At 41.9% G+C, this 17,768-nt stretch overlaps 1 protein-coding gene across 5 annotated transcripts in view; it reads right to left on the bottom strand.

The window, feature by feature from the left end:
* LOC108412426 (probable ubiquitin carboxyl-terminal hydrolase FAF-X) overlaps positions 1–17,768 on the bottom strand; it is a 42,740-nt gene that overhangs the window by 3,682 nt on the left and 21,290 nt on the right. For 4 of the 5 annotated variants that reach the window (XM_017684430.2, XM_017684435.2, XM_017684433.2 and 1 more), the window contains 28 exons: positions 15,576–15,918; positions 15,306–15,401; positions 15,006–15,217; positions 13,998–14,238; positions 13,727–13,876; positions 12,938–13,058; positions 12,701–12,831; positions 12,338–12,616; positions 12,108–12,233; positions 11,861–11,998; positions 11,521–11,687; positions 10,175–10,283; positions 9,824–9,970; positions 9,573–9,719; positions 9,256–9,463; positions 8,376–8,596; positions 7,958–8,148; positions 7,623–7,796; positions 7,399–7,540; positions 6,551–7,310; positions 6,248–6,371; positions 5,454–5,679; positions 3,609–3,738; positions 2,900–3,085; positions 2,437–2,657; positions 2,213–2,301; positions 368–524; positions 35–247 (listed from right to left, as the gene is read on the bottom strand). In XM_017684430.2, coding sequence (XP_017539919.1) covers positions 35–247; positions 368–524; positions 2,213–2,301; positions 2,437–2,657; positions 2,900–3,085; positions 3,609–3,738; positions 5,454–5,679; positions 6,248–6,371; positions 6,551–7,310; positions 7,399–7,540; positions 7,623–7,796; positions 7,958–8,148; positions 8,376–8,596; positions 9,256–9,463; positions 9,573–9,719; positions 9,824–9,970; positions 10,175–10,283; positions 11,521–11,687; positions 11,861–11,998; positions 12,108–12,233; positions 12,338–12,616; positions 12,701–12,831; positions 12,938–13,058; positions 13,727–13,876; positions 13,998–14,238; positions 15,006–15,217; positions 15,306–15,401; positions 15,576–15,918 — 5,449 coding nt within the window. The remainder of the gene's footprint in view (positions 1–34; positions 248–367; positions 525–2,212; positions 2,302–2,436; positions 2,658–2,899; positions 3,086–3,608; positions 3,739–5,453; positions 5,680–6,247; positions 6,372–6,550; positions 7,311–7,398; positions 7,541–7,622; positions 7,797–7,957; positions 8,149–8,375; positions 8,597–9,255; positions 9,464–9,572; positions 9,720–9,823; positions 9,971–10,174; positions 10,284–11,520; positions 11,688–11,860; positions 11,999–12,107; positions 12,234–12,337; positions 12,617–12,700; positions 12,832–12,937; positions 13,059–13,726; positions 13,877–13,997; positions 14,239–15,005; positions 15,218–15,305; positions 15,402–15,575; positions 15,919–17,768) is intronic. The other variant, XM_017684434.2, reaches the window with a different exon arrangement.

Raw genomic sequence — 17,768 nt, 5'->3', positions numbered from 1 at the left:
ATACAAAAAAACATTTTTTGCATTGTGAACTTACCTCCTCAGGACAGAGTTCACAGGCCTTAGCCAACGTCATCCTGGCACTGTGAGATCGTTCTAGAAAGTAGCCGTTAGAGGTTTCATTACTCTGTACTGGAGGAGACCAGTTGTTGTAGCTATACTGAGGGTTTCCCGTGTATGGCCTCCTCTCCAGCTCATCGCCCAGCCACTCGACTGCCCATGTCCATTTCCTTTTCAAGTCCCCATTACTCTGCAGAGTGACAAAAAACTATGGATGACGCATCACTGAAGAGCTTAAAATCAGTGGATTTATTCCGCCCACCAGCTCTTTATAATGTGTCTTGTGGCTACATTTGGCATGAGCCCTTACCTGTAGGATCTGGTAGGCCACAGAGCAGTTGCTGAAGAGAGCCACCATGCACTTGATGCACTGATAAGCCCTCTTTTGATAGTGATTCTTGGAGCGCTGGATGGTATCAAAGAGGCCATCTCGGTCATCAGGAATTCCCTTGAGCACATTGTGGATCCTGCAGAAAGTTTGAAGTAAATGTAAGTGGAGACAAAGATATCAGAATCAAGCTTAAAATGAAAATGCAATATGCAAATGGAAATGTAAAACCTAAGTCTGAATTTTCCACCCAATTATGCAAGTTTGGAAAATTAAAATTCTTATAATTTCATGTACATTTGCCATCTAGTATTAACATTTAATTTATACAGAGATTTAGATGCAGTTTAAATAGCTTTTTTTTTCCAGAACCACATATTCATGCAGTAATGGTGCCAAAACGGCAAGTAAAATGAAACAACTTGTGTGCCGTCTGCGTACTTTAATAATGTTTTTGAAATGGCTTTTTTCAAAGAGAACAAGCTAGAAAGAGGTCATAATTCAAATGTAAATGGGAAACAGCACCACTCCTCTTTGCGATCACATATTCTCACCTATTACACTCACTGCGTCAAAATGTCTTTGAAAATGCACTTTTTGAGTGCATTAAGGTGCAAAAATAAGCTGGCAAGAAGGAAACCAAATTCAGCCTCATTTTTATCAAGCAGCATCATTTTATCAAGCGATAAACCAGAAAACATGGTCAAACGTTTAACTAAACACTTTCTCATGGGGTCGTGTAAAGACATTATGCATCCCAAGTGGTTATATTTCTCTTCTTCACTTCATCATGGCTAACCGCCATGTTTTTAGATAACACCTTTTCTGCTGGCTGTGCTGTTGGCCCCACCCTGACGTGATGCTAGACACATTGGGAAGACCATGGAAAATGAAAATGCATTTAACAAGATTGCATTTTCAAAGGCATTTTGACACAGAATGAGTGCAGTAGGTGAGGATATGTAACTGCAAAGAGGCACACTTTCCCAAGTTTGACCCATTTCTAGCATTTTGTTCTTTAATAATTCAATTTCAGAAACATTATTACAGCATGTCAACTAATACTAATTTTAAAAAGCACTTTAATTATCATTGACACCACTGTTTCAGTCTTTTAGATAAACAGAAAAATGCAAATGGTGAGCGACCTCAGCTAATATTACTATCCAAGCCTTTTTCTGTTGGTGTCTTTCAGCTCAAAAACAGCCAGTCTGATAAGAGTTGCTGAATTGTTTTTTATTCAATTAATACGAGTATAAAGACTAACTTGACCCTAGCTTTTATCGGGTCTCCCCGCTGGTATTCTTTAAGAACAGTCTGCTACATGATGCAACCCTATGTAATACTACGCAATGCCGAGCATCCACTGTGCAGTTAAAGTGAGAATACTCACAGGACACACATCAGCTGTCCAAACATCTGTGCTAAAGTTAATGGATGTCAAATGATTATCAGTGAGCTGGTGACTGAGTTGCTTCTATGTTGTTAACTCCAGTAAGATTATGTCAGCAAAATAACAATTATGTATGATATTATGTATTAACGCTCAAGATGTTCAAGCAGCCATCGAAACCCAAAATCCTCCAAACCCAGGACAGCTGATCACCCAGAGCAATAAATTCCATCTCCTGTGCTGCAGCAGTTGAGTGGAACAGACTCTTTGCAGTCCGAAAATACTAAATTCACGTGTCAGTAACAGCAATCTTAGCTTCTAACGCAAGTTAACGTACAGATATTTAATTTCTTTTGGTCCATTCATCATGAAATTTACATAAATCTTTTGACAGTGGACAATAGGGTCCACCTTCATGCATACGTAACGCTCACCTATGCGTCTGCCATGAGTCCTCAATCAGCAGGATCTGGAGTAGCAGGTCCAGGTAAGGCCTCAGTTCATAAGTATAGGAGTACGCCACCTAACACCACAAAGCACAAACCAAAACAATCAACACGTTATTCTTAAGGGCATCTGGGGACACTAAAAGGTGCTACAACAAGTTGAATTGGGTGCCTCACAACGAGACATCTTAAAAGATAAGTGCCTGACAGACCTGCCAAAGAAGTTCACTGAGTACGGTGGAAGAGAACTGAGGGTTCTCCCAGCAGCAGAAACGCAGCAGTTTGACGGTCTCCTCAGAGTTACTGCAGTCCTCAATGATCTTCTTCACATAGCTGGTGCGCACAAAAAGTATTTCTGCCACCAACTGCTGCAGTGGCATTATGGGGGCTGTGAGGTTGGAGTCACCATAAGGGTTTGGAAGAGCTGGATTACCTGTAAGGCAGGAGTGGAAAATATTCATATGAGACACCGTATGCGGTAGTTTTTCAGCTGATTTTTTTTCTTTATTTCTAAAGCAAGAATAGCGATCATAATGAGAGATGGGTCAACAATTAAAAAAATAAATAAATATGTGTATATAGTTTAGGATAGCAAAAAACAAAGTTATTATACAGATACATAATTCTGAACACTTTGGGATCCAATACCTTTATTACGGTTAACAAATTACTAACCGTTAATTGAGGACTGCATGCGCGATGATACATCACAGCATCGCACCAGCTGAGACACAACTGTGTACAGCTTGCCAAGCTCTGCGTACTGGTACTTAATGGGGGGACCAGGACCCTCATCCAAAGCGACCAACATAAATGTAGCCGGCACACTCAACTTCAACAGCTGCGTCTTCTCCGCCAAACCTACAGCACCCAAAACCAGATGTTAAATCATAGTATTCAACAGGCAACAGGAACTCAAATAACCAACCAAAATCTCTGAGGAACGTTTCCAACACCTTGTTGAAAGTATGACATGAAGAATTAAGGCAGTTCTGAAGGCAAAAGGGGGTCCAATCTTTTACTAGCACCTAATAAAGTGGCCAGTTCTACATCAAGTTCACACACTACACTGAATCATTTAACTAACAAGTCTAACCACTAACTCAAGCAAATGAAAACTGACTAGAAACAAGCCATATGGTTTTTGTAAGACAAGTTGCTGAACTGTCAAGTGACTTTCTGTCCAATTTGCAATGATTTTTACACTTCTTTTTCTTGCAGTGCAGGTCTATGATTTTAAATTTTACAGAATTGTGCACTGAAAAATCTTCCTTGCGTAATCCCTTGGAAAACAAATCTATAAACACATGTTTCATTCAAAGAGGTGCTGAAAGTGTGCAGAAGAACCAGTGAAACAACATCATTAAAGCTCTTAAATGCTTACCCAGGTTGGCATACATGACAAAGAGGTTGAAGTACTGCTGAAGGTGACGTCCATGCTCAGACACTTCCCTCCTCAGCAGGTTAAGTACTGCTCGCAAAAGGTGATCACTCAGGGTCAGATTGTCACAGGTCTGAAGGCAAAAGCAGTTAAACAGGGTAGGGGAAGTTTAAACAAAACAAGCAAGCAAATAAACAATTAAATAAATAAATAAATAAATGTATCTGACCGGTCCTTACTTCTAAAAAAATTAGCGTACGCAAGTTTCACTGACAGTGAAAATATATCTTCAGGCATATCTGTGTGATCAAACTTGGGTTTAACAACCTGAACTGGATTTTTGTTTAACTAATCAAAATTACTATCTACAATATCAATGCTAAGAATAAAAACAGAAATATATAATAATAATTTGAGCAAATGGCAATCTAGTACAAAAGTGGATGTACTTATTTTACATGCAGAGTGGTATAAACAAATGCTAAAAGTATTCCATACACTATTTTAAGTCATACTACACTGTGCTTTTGTTTTATACTACCGACGTTGCTCAAAAAATACATAATACAAAACACAGCCAGTACAGCCTCTCATATGAGAGGCTGGTGAAGTCTCTTCACTACATACAGGGCATAAATATGTTATTGTAGGAATACGATACAATTCTACCATCTTAAAATTAAAACAAAACGAAACAAAAACAAACAAAAAAAAACTAACATGTTCTGTGGATTTCACATTTTACTCTTTCCAGTGGTCATAATTTCACAGTCTGGCTGGACATGGACTCTCAGCCAGATGCAGCCATAGCGACGATACGTGCATATGCGCACCCCGCCACAATGGGAAAAGCAGCCTAACAGCACATTAACTTTTGGATGCTTCTTAGTAATATCATAACATAATCCATTTTTTTATCCAGCTAGAGAGTTACATTTAATGTACCTCCCTGTTGAAAAAAAAAAAAAAAAAAATCATAGAACCCATTAAAAGTCTCTGCTGGCTCCTTGTGGTTTTCAGTAATCGCTAATGGTATTCTGTGTTTTCCTGATGGGTTCATATCACAGTGTAAAGGATTCAGGTCGTTTAATCAAGTATTCTGGGACTGATTCCAGACACATTTGTTTGTTTCCTAATGGCTTCTAAAAGGCAACCATCAAGCTAATTACCATTAAAAAGCAAAACCATCAGGTTTTATTCCTAACGGCCCTACGTGACAATGTTGACAAATCAGCAAAACTAATCCGTTTTGACTGACCATTGTCTCAACCTCCTAGAATCCTAAAAGCTTCTATTTTATTCCATACTACAGCTTCTGATAACCACCTCTAATCGTCTTCAGCGTGGCTTTCATTCGTTTTAGCAGTAGCCTTCTCGTTTTCTCTGCAAATAAATTTGTCTTGTTGTGGTAGGTTTTATTTTGTAAGTTTCCATATTTAATTACCTTATTATCAGTATGACAACATTAATATATGTTCAGTGTAACTTGTTGCCCAGCAGTACATGGTTTGCCGTTTTTCCTCATAAAACCGACAAAAATCACTGTCATAGCAGAGCATGTACTTACATGGTGTGATACATGTAAATGATATGTAAATTAATTGCTGGTAGGCTGCTGCTTGATTTCATGAAATTAAGCTAATTTATCATTTGCCCTCAAATTGTTCATACACTATATGGAAGTTTCATGAATCAGACAGAGAGGAGTTCATGTAAGTCATTAAGTCTGTTTTACGCAATGAATCAGGACCACTGTATTTAGGTATCATTCTGAGGCTGCTGATGTTATCATCTCGCTGTTTTTACATTTTGTAACAGCTTCTATGTCTATCCAGCCCTGTGACTGACCTGCGTGGAGGACCCTGGTGAGGTAACAGGAGCAGGGCATGGTCCGTCCTGTAGCGAGAAGTGTGCAATGAAAACTATGAGTTTGGAGAAGGCTCCTCGGACCTCGGCGCTTGGACACTCCAATAAATACTCAGAGAACCGCGTGGGAAAGGCAAAAAGGACGTTGTGTGCAAACCAGCTGCGGACATTCTTGCTGTGACGCAATAAGATGCACAGGGCATCGTACCTAAGAAACAAACAGGGAAGGGGGGTGACAAAAATCATAATCCAATTAATTGTTCTGAAAGACCATAGAAACCCACCAAAACAGCTGTTACACAGACACCAGAGTATGTGTGCAGAGGGTCACGATTTTGCCTAGGACACAGAGTGGCTCTACAGAAAGTTGGAGCATTACTGTTCTCTCACTCCAAAATCTCTTCAATACTGCTCCATCCCGGCAGCAGTGTGAATGCTACAGCTTGCACACGATGGCCATTAATACATAGTTTGGGCTCTAGTACTGTTCAGCAGATGTACAGTTCTAAGGATATTACACACACACACACACACACACACACACACACACTTGTTTCAAGCCCATACTTACTGAAAAAGTCCTGTGTTGCACTAGTGTTTCATTTAGTAACAGTCATAAAATGGGTAGTATGTTGTCAGTACGTTTAAGATATAAAATAAATATCACAGAAATGAATCAGATGGAGCTGAGATTAGAGCTGAGTATAGAACGCTTTGAGCAAAAATAAGCAGAAATAGCTGCTGCTCCACTCACTTTAACGCACACGCATACTCACCAGTCACTAGCAGGTCCTCGGACTACTTTCTTTGTGTGGAATCCTGTGCTGAACAGGAATCTAGCAGCAAGCTGAATACTAATCACGGAGATTTCTTCAGCTTCAGGTAGTAGGTGATCTTGACCTTAAATAGTGAAACTGTCCATTATGCACAGCAAACCACACACACAATCCAATACAGACAAATAACACATGCACATCACACACTGTCATATCCTTAAGTGGTTTGTGTCTTCACGCTAAGATTGTAAATCTGAAGACAGATCACTACTAGACAAGTGACGAAATCTTTCACGTTCCTACCTGGAGGAGGGTTCAGGTACACGCTATTGCAGGTCAGTAATTTTTTGATGAACTGGAAGTACTCTAGGCTGTACTGCATGCGGCTGTGCATGAACTGCACGTTCTGCTTGCGCACGCTGCACTCGATAGCTGAAGGCATTTTGAGCTGGTGAGGCTTCGGTGTAAGCGTTAGCTCAGCTATATACTTTAACAGCTCGCTGTCGCCCCCTGCTGTGTCCATGCGCTCATAGAAAAGTATGTAAGCATTCCACCAGCGCTTCTGCCGGCGGTACGACATGCGCTTCATCATGTGGTCAAACACCTCGCCCATGTACTCTCCACCAAAGCACTGGTTCTTCATCTCCTCGTCATCATCCATTTTGCACTCCGTGACGTCGCCATCATCAAACTTGTACCAGCGATCCCGCTGGCCATCACTTCCATTGCCATGCCGTTGGACAATGTACGAGTAGTAGTGTCCACCGCTTGCTTGGCCCGAGTGCACCAACACACCCACCAGCCGATAGCGGGAGCTTCCGCTTGACTCTGACTCCAAAGGTGGGCTCTGATGGATGACCTGACTCTCTGGAGACAGCTCGTCGCCCTCCAGCTTAGCGACACCCGCCACCGTGTACGGCTCCATGTCCAGTTCACGCGGGAACTCGAAGTAGTCATTGAACTTTATGGCACACTCACGTTCCCAGTCGTAGTCAAAACGTTTGAGCTGGATGGCCAGTACTGGGGGAAGCTTCTTAATCAAGAGGCGTTTCACTGTATCAACCTAGACACAAAACAACAAAGTTTGTCTCCTTTACATTGTGAACAATTAAACTTCATTTGCAAGTCCATTAAGTCCAGTCTTTCATTACCTTCTTGTTGCATTTTTCACAGTGGTAAGCATTGGCTCCTTCCAGCAAGTCCCCTTTGACATACTGTTCCATGGAGTCTAGGAGGTTCTGATGGTTCCTGATGTCTACATTCAATGTGGTGAAGGACTCTTCACACTCATACCTAACAAAACATGATCATACACTCAATTTCATCCCCCAAATTTCAGAACTAAATAGACAGCAAATTGGCAAGCATCCCTTACCTGTGAGGACAGCCCTGGCAGATCTTCTGGTCTGCAAACGAGCCACCCAGGACTCTGCTGAGCATGCTGGGATGGCCAAGAGCCTTCAGTGCCTCATCCAGGCTGTCCACAAGAGAGTTAAAAAACTCAAGGGCATCGTGCTGTTCCCTCAAATTGACTGGTTCCCCCCATAACCTGTAAATTGTTATAAGAAGTATAAGAAGTAAATTGTTATAATTAACTTTCTCTGACTCAATTGTATTATAAAAGTATATAGCTGTAATGTAGGACAACTTCAGGAATAGAGAACTACTTTCCCCAAGTACAAAAAAAAAAGGCCACACTGGAGTCGTTACCTGAACTGTTTCCAGAAGCCTCTAGGTACATAATACTGCAGTTGGGATGCAGCGAGATGGCCGAAAATGACCTGCAGGTGGCGCAGCACTCCAATATTGTACTCCTTGCGGTCCTCAGCCTTATTGAGAGAGGGCTTGTCATCAAACTGGTGGTGATAACTGAACACTTCATCCCTGGGGTCCACATTACTCTGCAGCACAATAATAGGTTACGTTTGGAAAAGAGGTTTGGAAGCTCGAAGTTTTAATTTGGAAGGGGCGAAAAGATAAATGTATGCAGAGATGCTGCTTCGCCAAATGCTGTGATGGCCAAATACAAGTGGATTTCTTTGGTCTCGGTGGTGTCTTAAATGGCCACTAAGTTCTAACTCACTGAATGAAAATGCAATTTAACATTATTTGCATGTGCAACTTTTACCTCGCTATCCTGCTTTTCGTCTCCAGACATATCATCATCCACATCACTGCCAGTGCCCTCAATGGCCAGAATGCCATTTCGGATTGGGGGGATCATATACAACTGCTGGATCACGGAGTTCATGTAGCACGTGGCTCCTGCGTTCTTCAAGCCTACAAATCCTTTAGTAGGTCGTGGCCCGACAGGTGGGAGGTACTCCCACTCTGTAAGAGCCTCACAGCCTGAGGGAGAGAGATCAGATGTTTTTTAACCGATCATTTATATAAAATCCTACAAACTCTGGCAACCACAAATACATGGTAAAATGTCCATAAACGTGTCTGTAGTATCTGTGGTTATCACTTTTATTTTTATTTTTTTTATTTTATTCCCAATTTAGTCGTCTACAATTCCACCCGCTAGTTAGGACTCCCCCAATCACACGATGCTATCAACGCTAGGCGAGTGAGGGCTAACACAGGCTTCCTCAGAGACCTGTAAAGCGCCACCACGCCTGCGCTGACTCACATCGTGTTGAGTGACGGGGGATAAAGGGGAGGGGGGGGCATCCTACCCACCCAAAGAGAGCGAGGCCAATTGTGCTCTCTTGGACTCCTGGCAACGGATGGCAGTCTCCTGATGATAGGGGCAATTAGGGAGCCCCCACAGCATTCTTTCACTTTGTGATTAATCAACTCAGAATCTGAAATTTCAACACTTTACACTTTGCCAAATCGTCAATCTTTAAAAATCTGAGTGAACTACACACCAATTCAGAGTTTTCCACCATTTCTGCTTCTCCTATAAGTTGCCGTTTGACACTGATCCTTTCATTAAAAAATAATCATCAAACTGGTAATAAAAGTAAAACGTCAGTTAGTCAGTAGCCTCAGATACATGCCTTGGTAGTACATTTCTGTGAGAGTGTCCACAATCTGCTTCAGATTGCGTACACATCCCACGGCAAGGGCCACAAGCAGCTCAAAGCCAGCATTGATTGTAGCAGGACTACTGCACACTGGGATCGCCTGTTCGGCAGGGAACTCTCCAGTCTTCACATATTGCAGGTAAACATTAGATGCTGGGAAGATGAAATCATCTATCAGCTCCTACAGAGAAATGGGAATGGGAATTACTACAAGACATTTTACTGTCTGTTTTATAACAAATATCCAGCTGGAATATACATTTTGAGTGCCAACAGGATATGCCGCTCACCTTGATGAGGTTTGCTCCACCCTTCTCACAGCCAATGCAGAATTTTTTCTCAGGGGACTGGAACGCCAACAGTTCCTTGGTGACCCCTAGGTGACCTTCTAGAATAGTCTCTTCCACCCCAGTCTCCCCTGTTCTTTTCACCTCATCCTAGTGGACATAATCCATATTAAACAATAACAATATTGAAACCTACATTTTTTTGAGAGTCAGTGCTCACTATTCGATTATATAAGTGGACTGGGTGAACGCACCCTGATTCTTTTCAGCCAGTCAATCTCATTGTTGAGCAGGACCTCGGCGTTGGGCAGGTTGATGTTGCTGTTGTATGCATAGTTGAGTAAGTGCCTCAAAAGGGTGAAGTAATCACCTGCATGCTTTGCTCTTTCCTTTGCAGTGCTCTGGAAAAAGATATTAAATGTACCAGGTGGTGTAAGAAACATACACTTAGTGACAACACACTGTTAACACTTTCAAAAGTTTCTGCTGATAAAAAAAAAAACCCAGCAGCAATCACATTAGTTCTCCTGCTATAATTAATCTAACAATACTAGATTAACAACGCTGTATTACAATAATTTTCCTAATTAAATGTTGATACTCACTCCCAGAACAGTAAAGAGCAGGGTAATGAAAAAGAGAAGAGGTCTGTGTCCCATGCAGCACCTGGTGGCCATGAGGAAAAACTGTTCCTGAGCCATCTGACGGACCAATCTGGAAAAACAGTGCGTGACAGAAAAATAAGTCCCACTCAAGAATCATTAGGCAGTAGTGCACAGGCCTGGTACAGTGCAATGTAATCAGATATGGACTATTATTTATTATTAAATACTGACAGCAATGCTTCAAGAGATTATTGCAGTGTTGGGAAAGAGAAGTACAAGGATATATGTAATGTTTAATTTTCTGTTACTGTTAAAGAGAATTCTTATACAAAATAAAACAAAAGTTTGACGAAGTACGTAAATGCTGCTAATATATAGATAATTAATTTTGAATAACCCAGATTCCCATTAGGTTGCACTATTAGCACATAAGCACACTTTTTCTGCACTTTTTTTGAGCACGAGGAAATCTTCAACAGCAGTACAGCTTGTACGGTTGGAATCAAATTTCAAAACAGGAAACGAAATGGTTCACTGGTATTTAAGCATACGTAATTTTTAATTAGTAATATCAAGTAGGCTAAAGATAGTGAGGGCAAGAGGGGTGCCTAAGCTCCTGATTACTGAGATGCCTTTGGGAGGATTCCAATGGAATGCACCTGTTGCTGGATTTCAATATATTACAGCACCAAACTGAAAAACTTCTGGGTATTTCATACATTGTGAGGCGCATTGTTTACAAACATATCGCCTTGATCTCTACAAAATTAACTGAAAGACTAAAATTACCACAAACTCCACAATTTAACTTGCATCATAGCTACGCTGAGCAGAAGACTTGGACAGCTGGTAAATGCTGTTTGATGTTTCCCATGTCACACAATTAGATTAGCTCACAAATAACTGACTATACACGCAAAGGTCTGATTTTTCATGTATTCGCCAAGGATTAATTTCTCCCAGGACATGTAACAAAACAAAAAAAAAAAACAATTTAATACACTGTGAATGTTTCAGTGAATGTACAGCCATTCATGCTGAGGTGTAAGGACTGCTATTCGAGGGTCAGTACAGGCTAGCCAATCGGAATAGCAATCATTTACATATATATGTTTTATAAACACAGTAATGAAAAAACAAGCTGTCTAATTCTAAGGGATAAAGAGAAGTTGACAAGAAGGTTATGTAAAAATGAATAATTTACTTTCTTTGGTACATAAAACTGGGGGGGGGGTGAATGTAGAAAAACAATTATTACAGAGCACAAATAAGCTATGTTTAATACACTTCTTGCAAAGTAACACAAAACATATGATCTAAAGTCTGTATGCATGTGCAGTACTGACTTGCTCTGGCAGTGCAGAAGCAGGTCGATGATGAAAGTCTGCCAAGCCTTTTCCTTGCTGAGTGTATCCAAGGCAGTGGGCATGAGAGCGAAGCACAGAGTCATGGCCTCCAGAGCCTCACAGCACACCTGCTCATCCTCCGCATCTGGCTCATTACCTGCATTAGTCTGCAAAACACTGCTGGTAAGAGTATGTCTGACTGCATGGCTGTAATTTTTGAGATAAAGCAAACAAACCAAACACTCTTGCTGTGACAAAACTCGTTTAGAGCAAAGAGAAATTGTGAAGTGGATTGAGAAGACTCTGTATAAGAGCTTCCTTTTCCTTGAGGTGCTTTTACCTTCTCATAGATCTTGCTGATCTCCTCATTGGAGCTGAAGACCAGTTGAACGCTTCCACAGCCTGACGCCCACACAATCTTCTGTACTGCCCGTATTACACAGATGTCGGGGATGTACTTTGAAGCCTGGAAGAAATTCTGAGATTTGTGCAATAATATGGGAAATTGTTCAGACTATTTCATTTTAAAAACACCCTTATAAACTTATTTTATAGATAGCAGAATTTCAGTATGAAAGCTCAAATACCTCATCGGAGATCTGCTGAGCCAGGCGAATAGCTACATTACGCAGCATGCACTCGGAGGAGGGGTTAGGAATGTTCTGGAGAGCATTTTGAAGCACCAAAGCTTGGTCATGAGTTGCTTGATTTATCTGAAAGACATGTAAAAAAAACTAATTACAAACAAATTTATGAATTTATGAATGATTTTTAGTAATATGGTGGCTCTGAAAAAAAGCACAATAATGTGTCTTACTGGTGATGCAGGGTTGGTTCCCTCCACCACAGGTTGGCATGCCTCTGCCACTGCTTTAACATGCCCAAAGCCAATAGCAGTCAGAAGGAGCTTAGCAATCTTCAGGGCATTCAGATAGGCTCCACGGCGCGTCTCCATGTCAGCATTTGGCAGAAAGTTGTTCCTTGTAAGCATGCCGAGTACTAGAGGGAGACCTCCACTCTTCAGGAAGTTGTACTGGAAGTCACTGGCATCTTCTCCCAGAGTACCACTGGCTGGCATTAGAAGAGCATAAACAACCTGGCACGAAAAAGCATCAGACAGGGTTTAAACAGCAGTCTCTACGTCTTCTATACACACACAGTATCATTCTTAGCATCACACCTCAGTGAGGTAGAGCACTTGTGATGGGGAGGGTCCGAAGAAGCGGGAGTCTAGCGTGGGGCTAAGGCTGTTCTCTCCCAGCTTGGCGTGGTCCAGACAAATCGCTCGCAGGTTCTCCACTGTAGTGTTATCTATAGACAGATAAATTCAATATCAGCGACTGCGTTTCTGTAATGATGTGGTTCATCAGGACACACTTAAAAAGATAGTTTTAGATAGACTGTATTGAATAGTAACCTGGAGGTATGAGCTTCATAAGGACCCTGGCCCCATCCCGTAACAGAGGCATGCTTAAAGTGCAGCCCAAATCAGCAACCTGCCACAGGAATGAGATATACCGCAGGTGCAGCGACATGATCTGAGGAGGAAACACAGACTTGCTGCTGTACTTAGGGATGTAAAAACAAATTGTTTGACCAGTCCCATCAGATAAAGATAAAAAAAAGGGCTAAATAAGCAATAAGACAAACAACTACTTTGTCCAGGAGAGAATGCATGTACAAAATGATAAAGAACGCATGTAGAAAATTCTAAAGAAAAACTGTGAACGACGGCTGCTTGTCTTATAAATATAACTTTAGAATACAGAACTTTATTCTGCCCATTACTGTGTAATCCAGTCACATCACCTTTTTAGTTTGTGGTCAAATAACCACGAACACACCATAGCCGTCAGCCCGCGAGTTTAAACAAAACGAGGTTCTTACATAGGATATGTCTAATATAGTTTCCATTCACTTCACATACAGGCTTATGCCTCGCCCCAACTATCAGTACTACAAGCCATGGTCCATACAAGAAACACTTGTCAGGTTTTTGATTTCAGACTGACCAGTTAACGGTTAATAGCTGTTTAACTTTATCCATTGATATGATATGAAAGAAATTCTGAAATTCATATTTCATTTTTATATTGTGTAATCCAAACACATGTAGCATCACACTGCTCCAGTGCATCCTGAGACTCTGCTTTGCAGGCAGTTTATTTAGTGCTGAACAAACACAGTTTAAGATAAGTTAGCTCACCACGCCAGGTAGGCAGCTCTCCACTTCTGGGTTGGGCCCATCGCTGTAGTGGTTGCCATGGTTACCAGGTGACCCCGTGGACGAGTCAGAGGAGCTGTCAGGACTAGAGGGCATGTTGGAGCTAACCTGGGTCAGTTTTGCTGTGATCAGCTACACGTAGGAAGGGAGTGAAAGCACGACAGCATGACGGAGACAAGAAAAAGGGAAAACTTGGTTTGATACATTCATAAATACAGCGCTAATATTTCAGAGTATTTGCTATGCTGCTCACAGTTTTGTCTTTAAGGTTGAGCTGCCCAATCAGCTTGCGATCATCTGCTGGGTCCACAATCTCTCCTCCAATGAAAAGCTCGATTTTGGTGTGTGTACTGTTGGCTTTGATACGGTTGAGGATGCAGCGACGCACAGAGCCAATTGTGTCATTGGTGTGAGACCAGATGTCCAGGTCATCCACCTGCCGGCCCTGGTTTGGAAACCGCACCACCAGGGTGATGTGCTTCCCACGGAACGCCCTGAATGACAGCAAGCAAAAAGGGGTTACACGCCATCGTCAGTGTTTAAAAACCTTCAGCATGATTTCTGATGCATTTGAGTGTTGAGACTCGCTCATAAAAGCTGAGCAGTAGTTTTCAGACCTGGATCTGTTTTACAAAGTCATCTAAGAGATGTAAATCTTAAAAATACCTTGTGTTACAACATCTTAAGTTAGGAACTCTTAATCCATACAATCAAGCACAGATCTATTGTAGTGTCTGTTACTAAGCAGCTAACAATCTACGCACAACTGAGACAAACACGTAGTGAGAATGAAGTAAACACACTCGTCATAGCCGGTTAGACAGATAGCGATGTTAACATATGGAAAAACAAATTCCAATTGTGATGAACTGGAATTTTAAGTAACCGTGATCAGTTTTAGTTTCTATTTCCAAAAGCCAAGTAGTCCATTTTCACCAGTATGTGTGCTGTGCTAGTTCTCTTAATTAACAGTCACATTTTCAACTCCATCTCCCTTTTATTCGCAGCAATTGCTGCAATACTTTATTTGGCAGGTACTGAACATTGAGTCAGTGCTGTCGCCTCACAGCAAGAATGGCCTGGGTTTGATTAGCCGGCCGGAACATCATTCAGTAACAGCTACTCTCCTAACCAAAGTTGTCATTGATTAAACAGATTTCACAGTTAGGATGTTTCAGTAACACAGCTCCATGTTTCCAAACAGGTCTTTCAACAAAAATATCATAGTAAGCTGGCGCAACAAGATCCAAGCTTAGTCTACCTGGACATGGGAAGAATGGTCCTCTCCTCATGGTAGTCGCTGTCACACTCATTAATGTATTCTTTAAGCACAGTAAGCACCCTGACCATACGAATTGCCTCTTGGCGAGCACAGTTTATGCTGTCCTTGTCCCCATCCAACACACAAAGCGTGTCATATGAGGCCTTCAGACGGTCAAAACAGGACTGGATGAAGTCTTCATGGATCTCTACCTGTGAGTGGCATATGGCATCTTTAAAATCACCAGTTCCTTTTCAAAAATACAATAAAACAGAGGTTTAAAAAGGGCCAGGGATTTACCTGATTGACTTGTAGTTTTGGTCCAAGGTTGGTGTAAATCTCTTTCAGCAAATCTATTGCACGAGTGGCAATGTCATCGCTCCCTTGAATCACAACCTGTGCAATCACAACAAAGAGCACATTAAAAGGTTTGCTGTGTTTTTTTTGTATCAGAGTGGCCTGAATATTTATTCCTGGCCTTTATCCATACACTGTCAGCACCGATTCCAACATTAAGCTTCTGCATGTACATTATGTGGCACGATTAACTGAATAACACCTAATTCTTACCCTCCAGAGGTAGTCGAGGCCTATGAGCTCTAGATCGTCCATCATGTATGCCCTGCGCTTTGCTACCAGCTTGCCCTCCCTGCAGTTCACTGCTTTAAAGAAGCGTTCAAAGCACTTCATTCCATTCTCTGTCAGCAGTGAGGGGTCCAGCTGTAGCACATTGTTCTCAAAGAAGTCCTTGTTGATGTCCGGATCAAGGTCAGGCTCATCACCCATGAGTTTAGAGTACCATTTGAAACAGGCCTCTCGGTCACAGAGGAAGACTGCGTTCTCTGCCAGGCACTTCCAGATCTGCTTAGCCTGAGGAGCACACAGCCACAGCTGCCCATCCTTCAGCAGAAACCTACACAGAGAAAGGTTAAGGAATTTCCAAAGAATTAGTTACAGCAAAAGTACCAAGTGCGTTACAAATTTCTCTCATTCTCTCAAGGCTCTCATTATAATGTGTGAGACTAACATTGACCCATGAGCTCATGATGGAGTAAAAAGTCTATGTGCACTATATTACCAAAAGTATTCGCTCGTCTGCCTTCTCACACATATGAACTTGAGTGACATCCCATTCTTAACCCATAGGGTTTAATATGATGTCGGCCCACCCTTTGCAGCTATAACAGCTTCAACTCTTCTGAAAAGGCTTTCCGCATTTGTGAGGTCAGACACTGATGTTGGACGAGAAGGCCTGGCTCACAGTCTCCACTCTAATTCATCCTAAAGGGGTTCTATCAGGTTGAGGTCAGGACTCTGTGCAGGCCAGTCAAGTTCTTCCACACCAAACTGGCCCATCCGTGTCTTTATGGACCTGCTTTGTGCACTGGTGCGCAGTCATGTTGGAACAGGAAGGGGCCGTCCCCAAACTGTTCCCACAAAGTTGGGAGCGTGAAATTGTCCAAAATCTCTTGGTGCTGAAGCTTTAAGAGTTCCTTTCACTGGAACTAAGGGGCCGAGCCCAACTCCTGAAACACAACCCCACACCATGATCCCCCCTCCACCAAACTTTACACTTGGCACAATGCAGTCAGACAAGTACCATTGTCTTGGCAACCCCCAAACCCAGAGTCATCCATCCACATGAAGTTTGGAGGTCTGTAGTGATTGACTCTGCAGAAAGTTGGTGACCTCTGTGCACTATGACCCTCAGCATCCGCTGACCCCGCTCTGTTTTTTACGTGGCCGACCACTTCGTGGTGGAGTTGCTGTCGTTCCCAATCGCTTCCACTTTATTATAATACTACTGACAGTTGACTGTTGAATATTTAATAGTGAGGAAATTTCACGACTGGACTTGCTGCACAGGTGGCGTCCGATCACGGTACCACGCTGGAATTCACTGAGCTCCTGAGAGCGACCCATTCTTTCACTAATGTCTGTAGAAGCAGTCTGCAGGCCTAGGGGCTCGGCTTTATACACCTGTGGCCATGGAAGTGACTGGAACACCTGAACTCAATGATTTGGATGGATGAGTGAGGACTTTTGGAAATATAGTATAACTCAATAAAAACTGCTACCTTCATAATTACAGAGCAAGACATTTTACTTTGGCCCAATCTTATTTCTTCTTTTTAACCTTTCCACCGTAATGTCACCGTAACCCCCTAGTAACTGAGTTACACGGGGTAGTGGTTGAAATTTTGCCCTATGAAACAGGACAACGGTCAAATTAAAAGAAAACACTGCTTCATTAACAGGCTACTAGCGGTGCTCTGTAGCTGACCTGGCCTGTCTCCTTCAGAAAGTGGTAGCAAAGAAGGGAAAGGTCCAGAAACCTCGCCGCTGGGCTTTATTTACATTTAGGGCATTATATGCTTTCAAAGACGGGGTATAAGACAATTATTTATTATCGTCCACCACTAATTCTTTGGTGATATGAAGCTCAAGTCAGCTATTCACCAGCTTCTTGTTCGAATTTTCCTGCTCCACTTTAAATGGTGCAGTAGTTACATTCGGGCACTTCAGGCATCAATACTGCTGGACTATTTAAGATGGACTTAGAAAACTAGCTAGCTAGCTACCAAGACATTAGCATGCTCCTAGCTTTTTTTTTTTTTTATGCTTGTTATGAAGAAAATGACCACAATACACTGAAACGACATTAAACAAAGATAATACAATGGCTATCGTAATTTTTATTGAAGAAAATACTTATTTATACTTATATAAATACTTATAATAAACAGAGGGCTATCGGCCAAG

Source organism: Pygocentrus nattereri, chromosome 30, assembly GCF_015220715.1.
Source record: "Pygocentrus nattereri isolate fPygNat1 chromosome 30, fPygNat1.pri, whole genome shotgun sequence".
NCBI lineage: Eukaryota > Metazoa > Chordata > Actinopteri > Characiformes > Serrasalmidae > Pygocentrus > Pygocentrus nattereri.
Note: the sequence above shows the minus strand (reverse complement) of the source record. Positions and strands in the feature narration are given on the sequence as shown.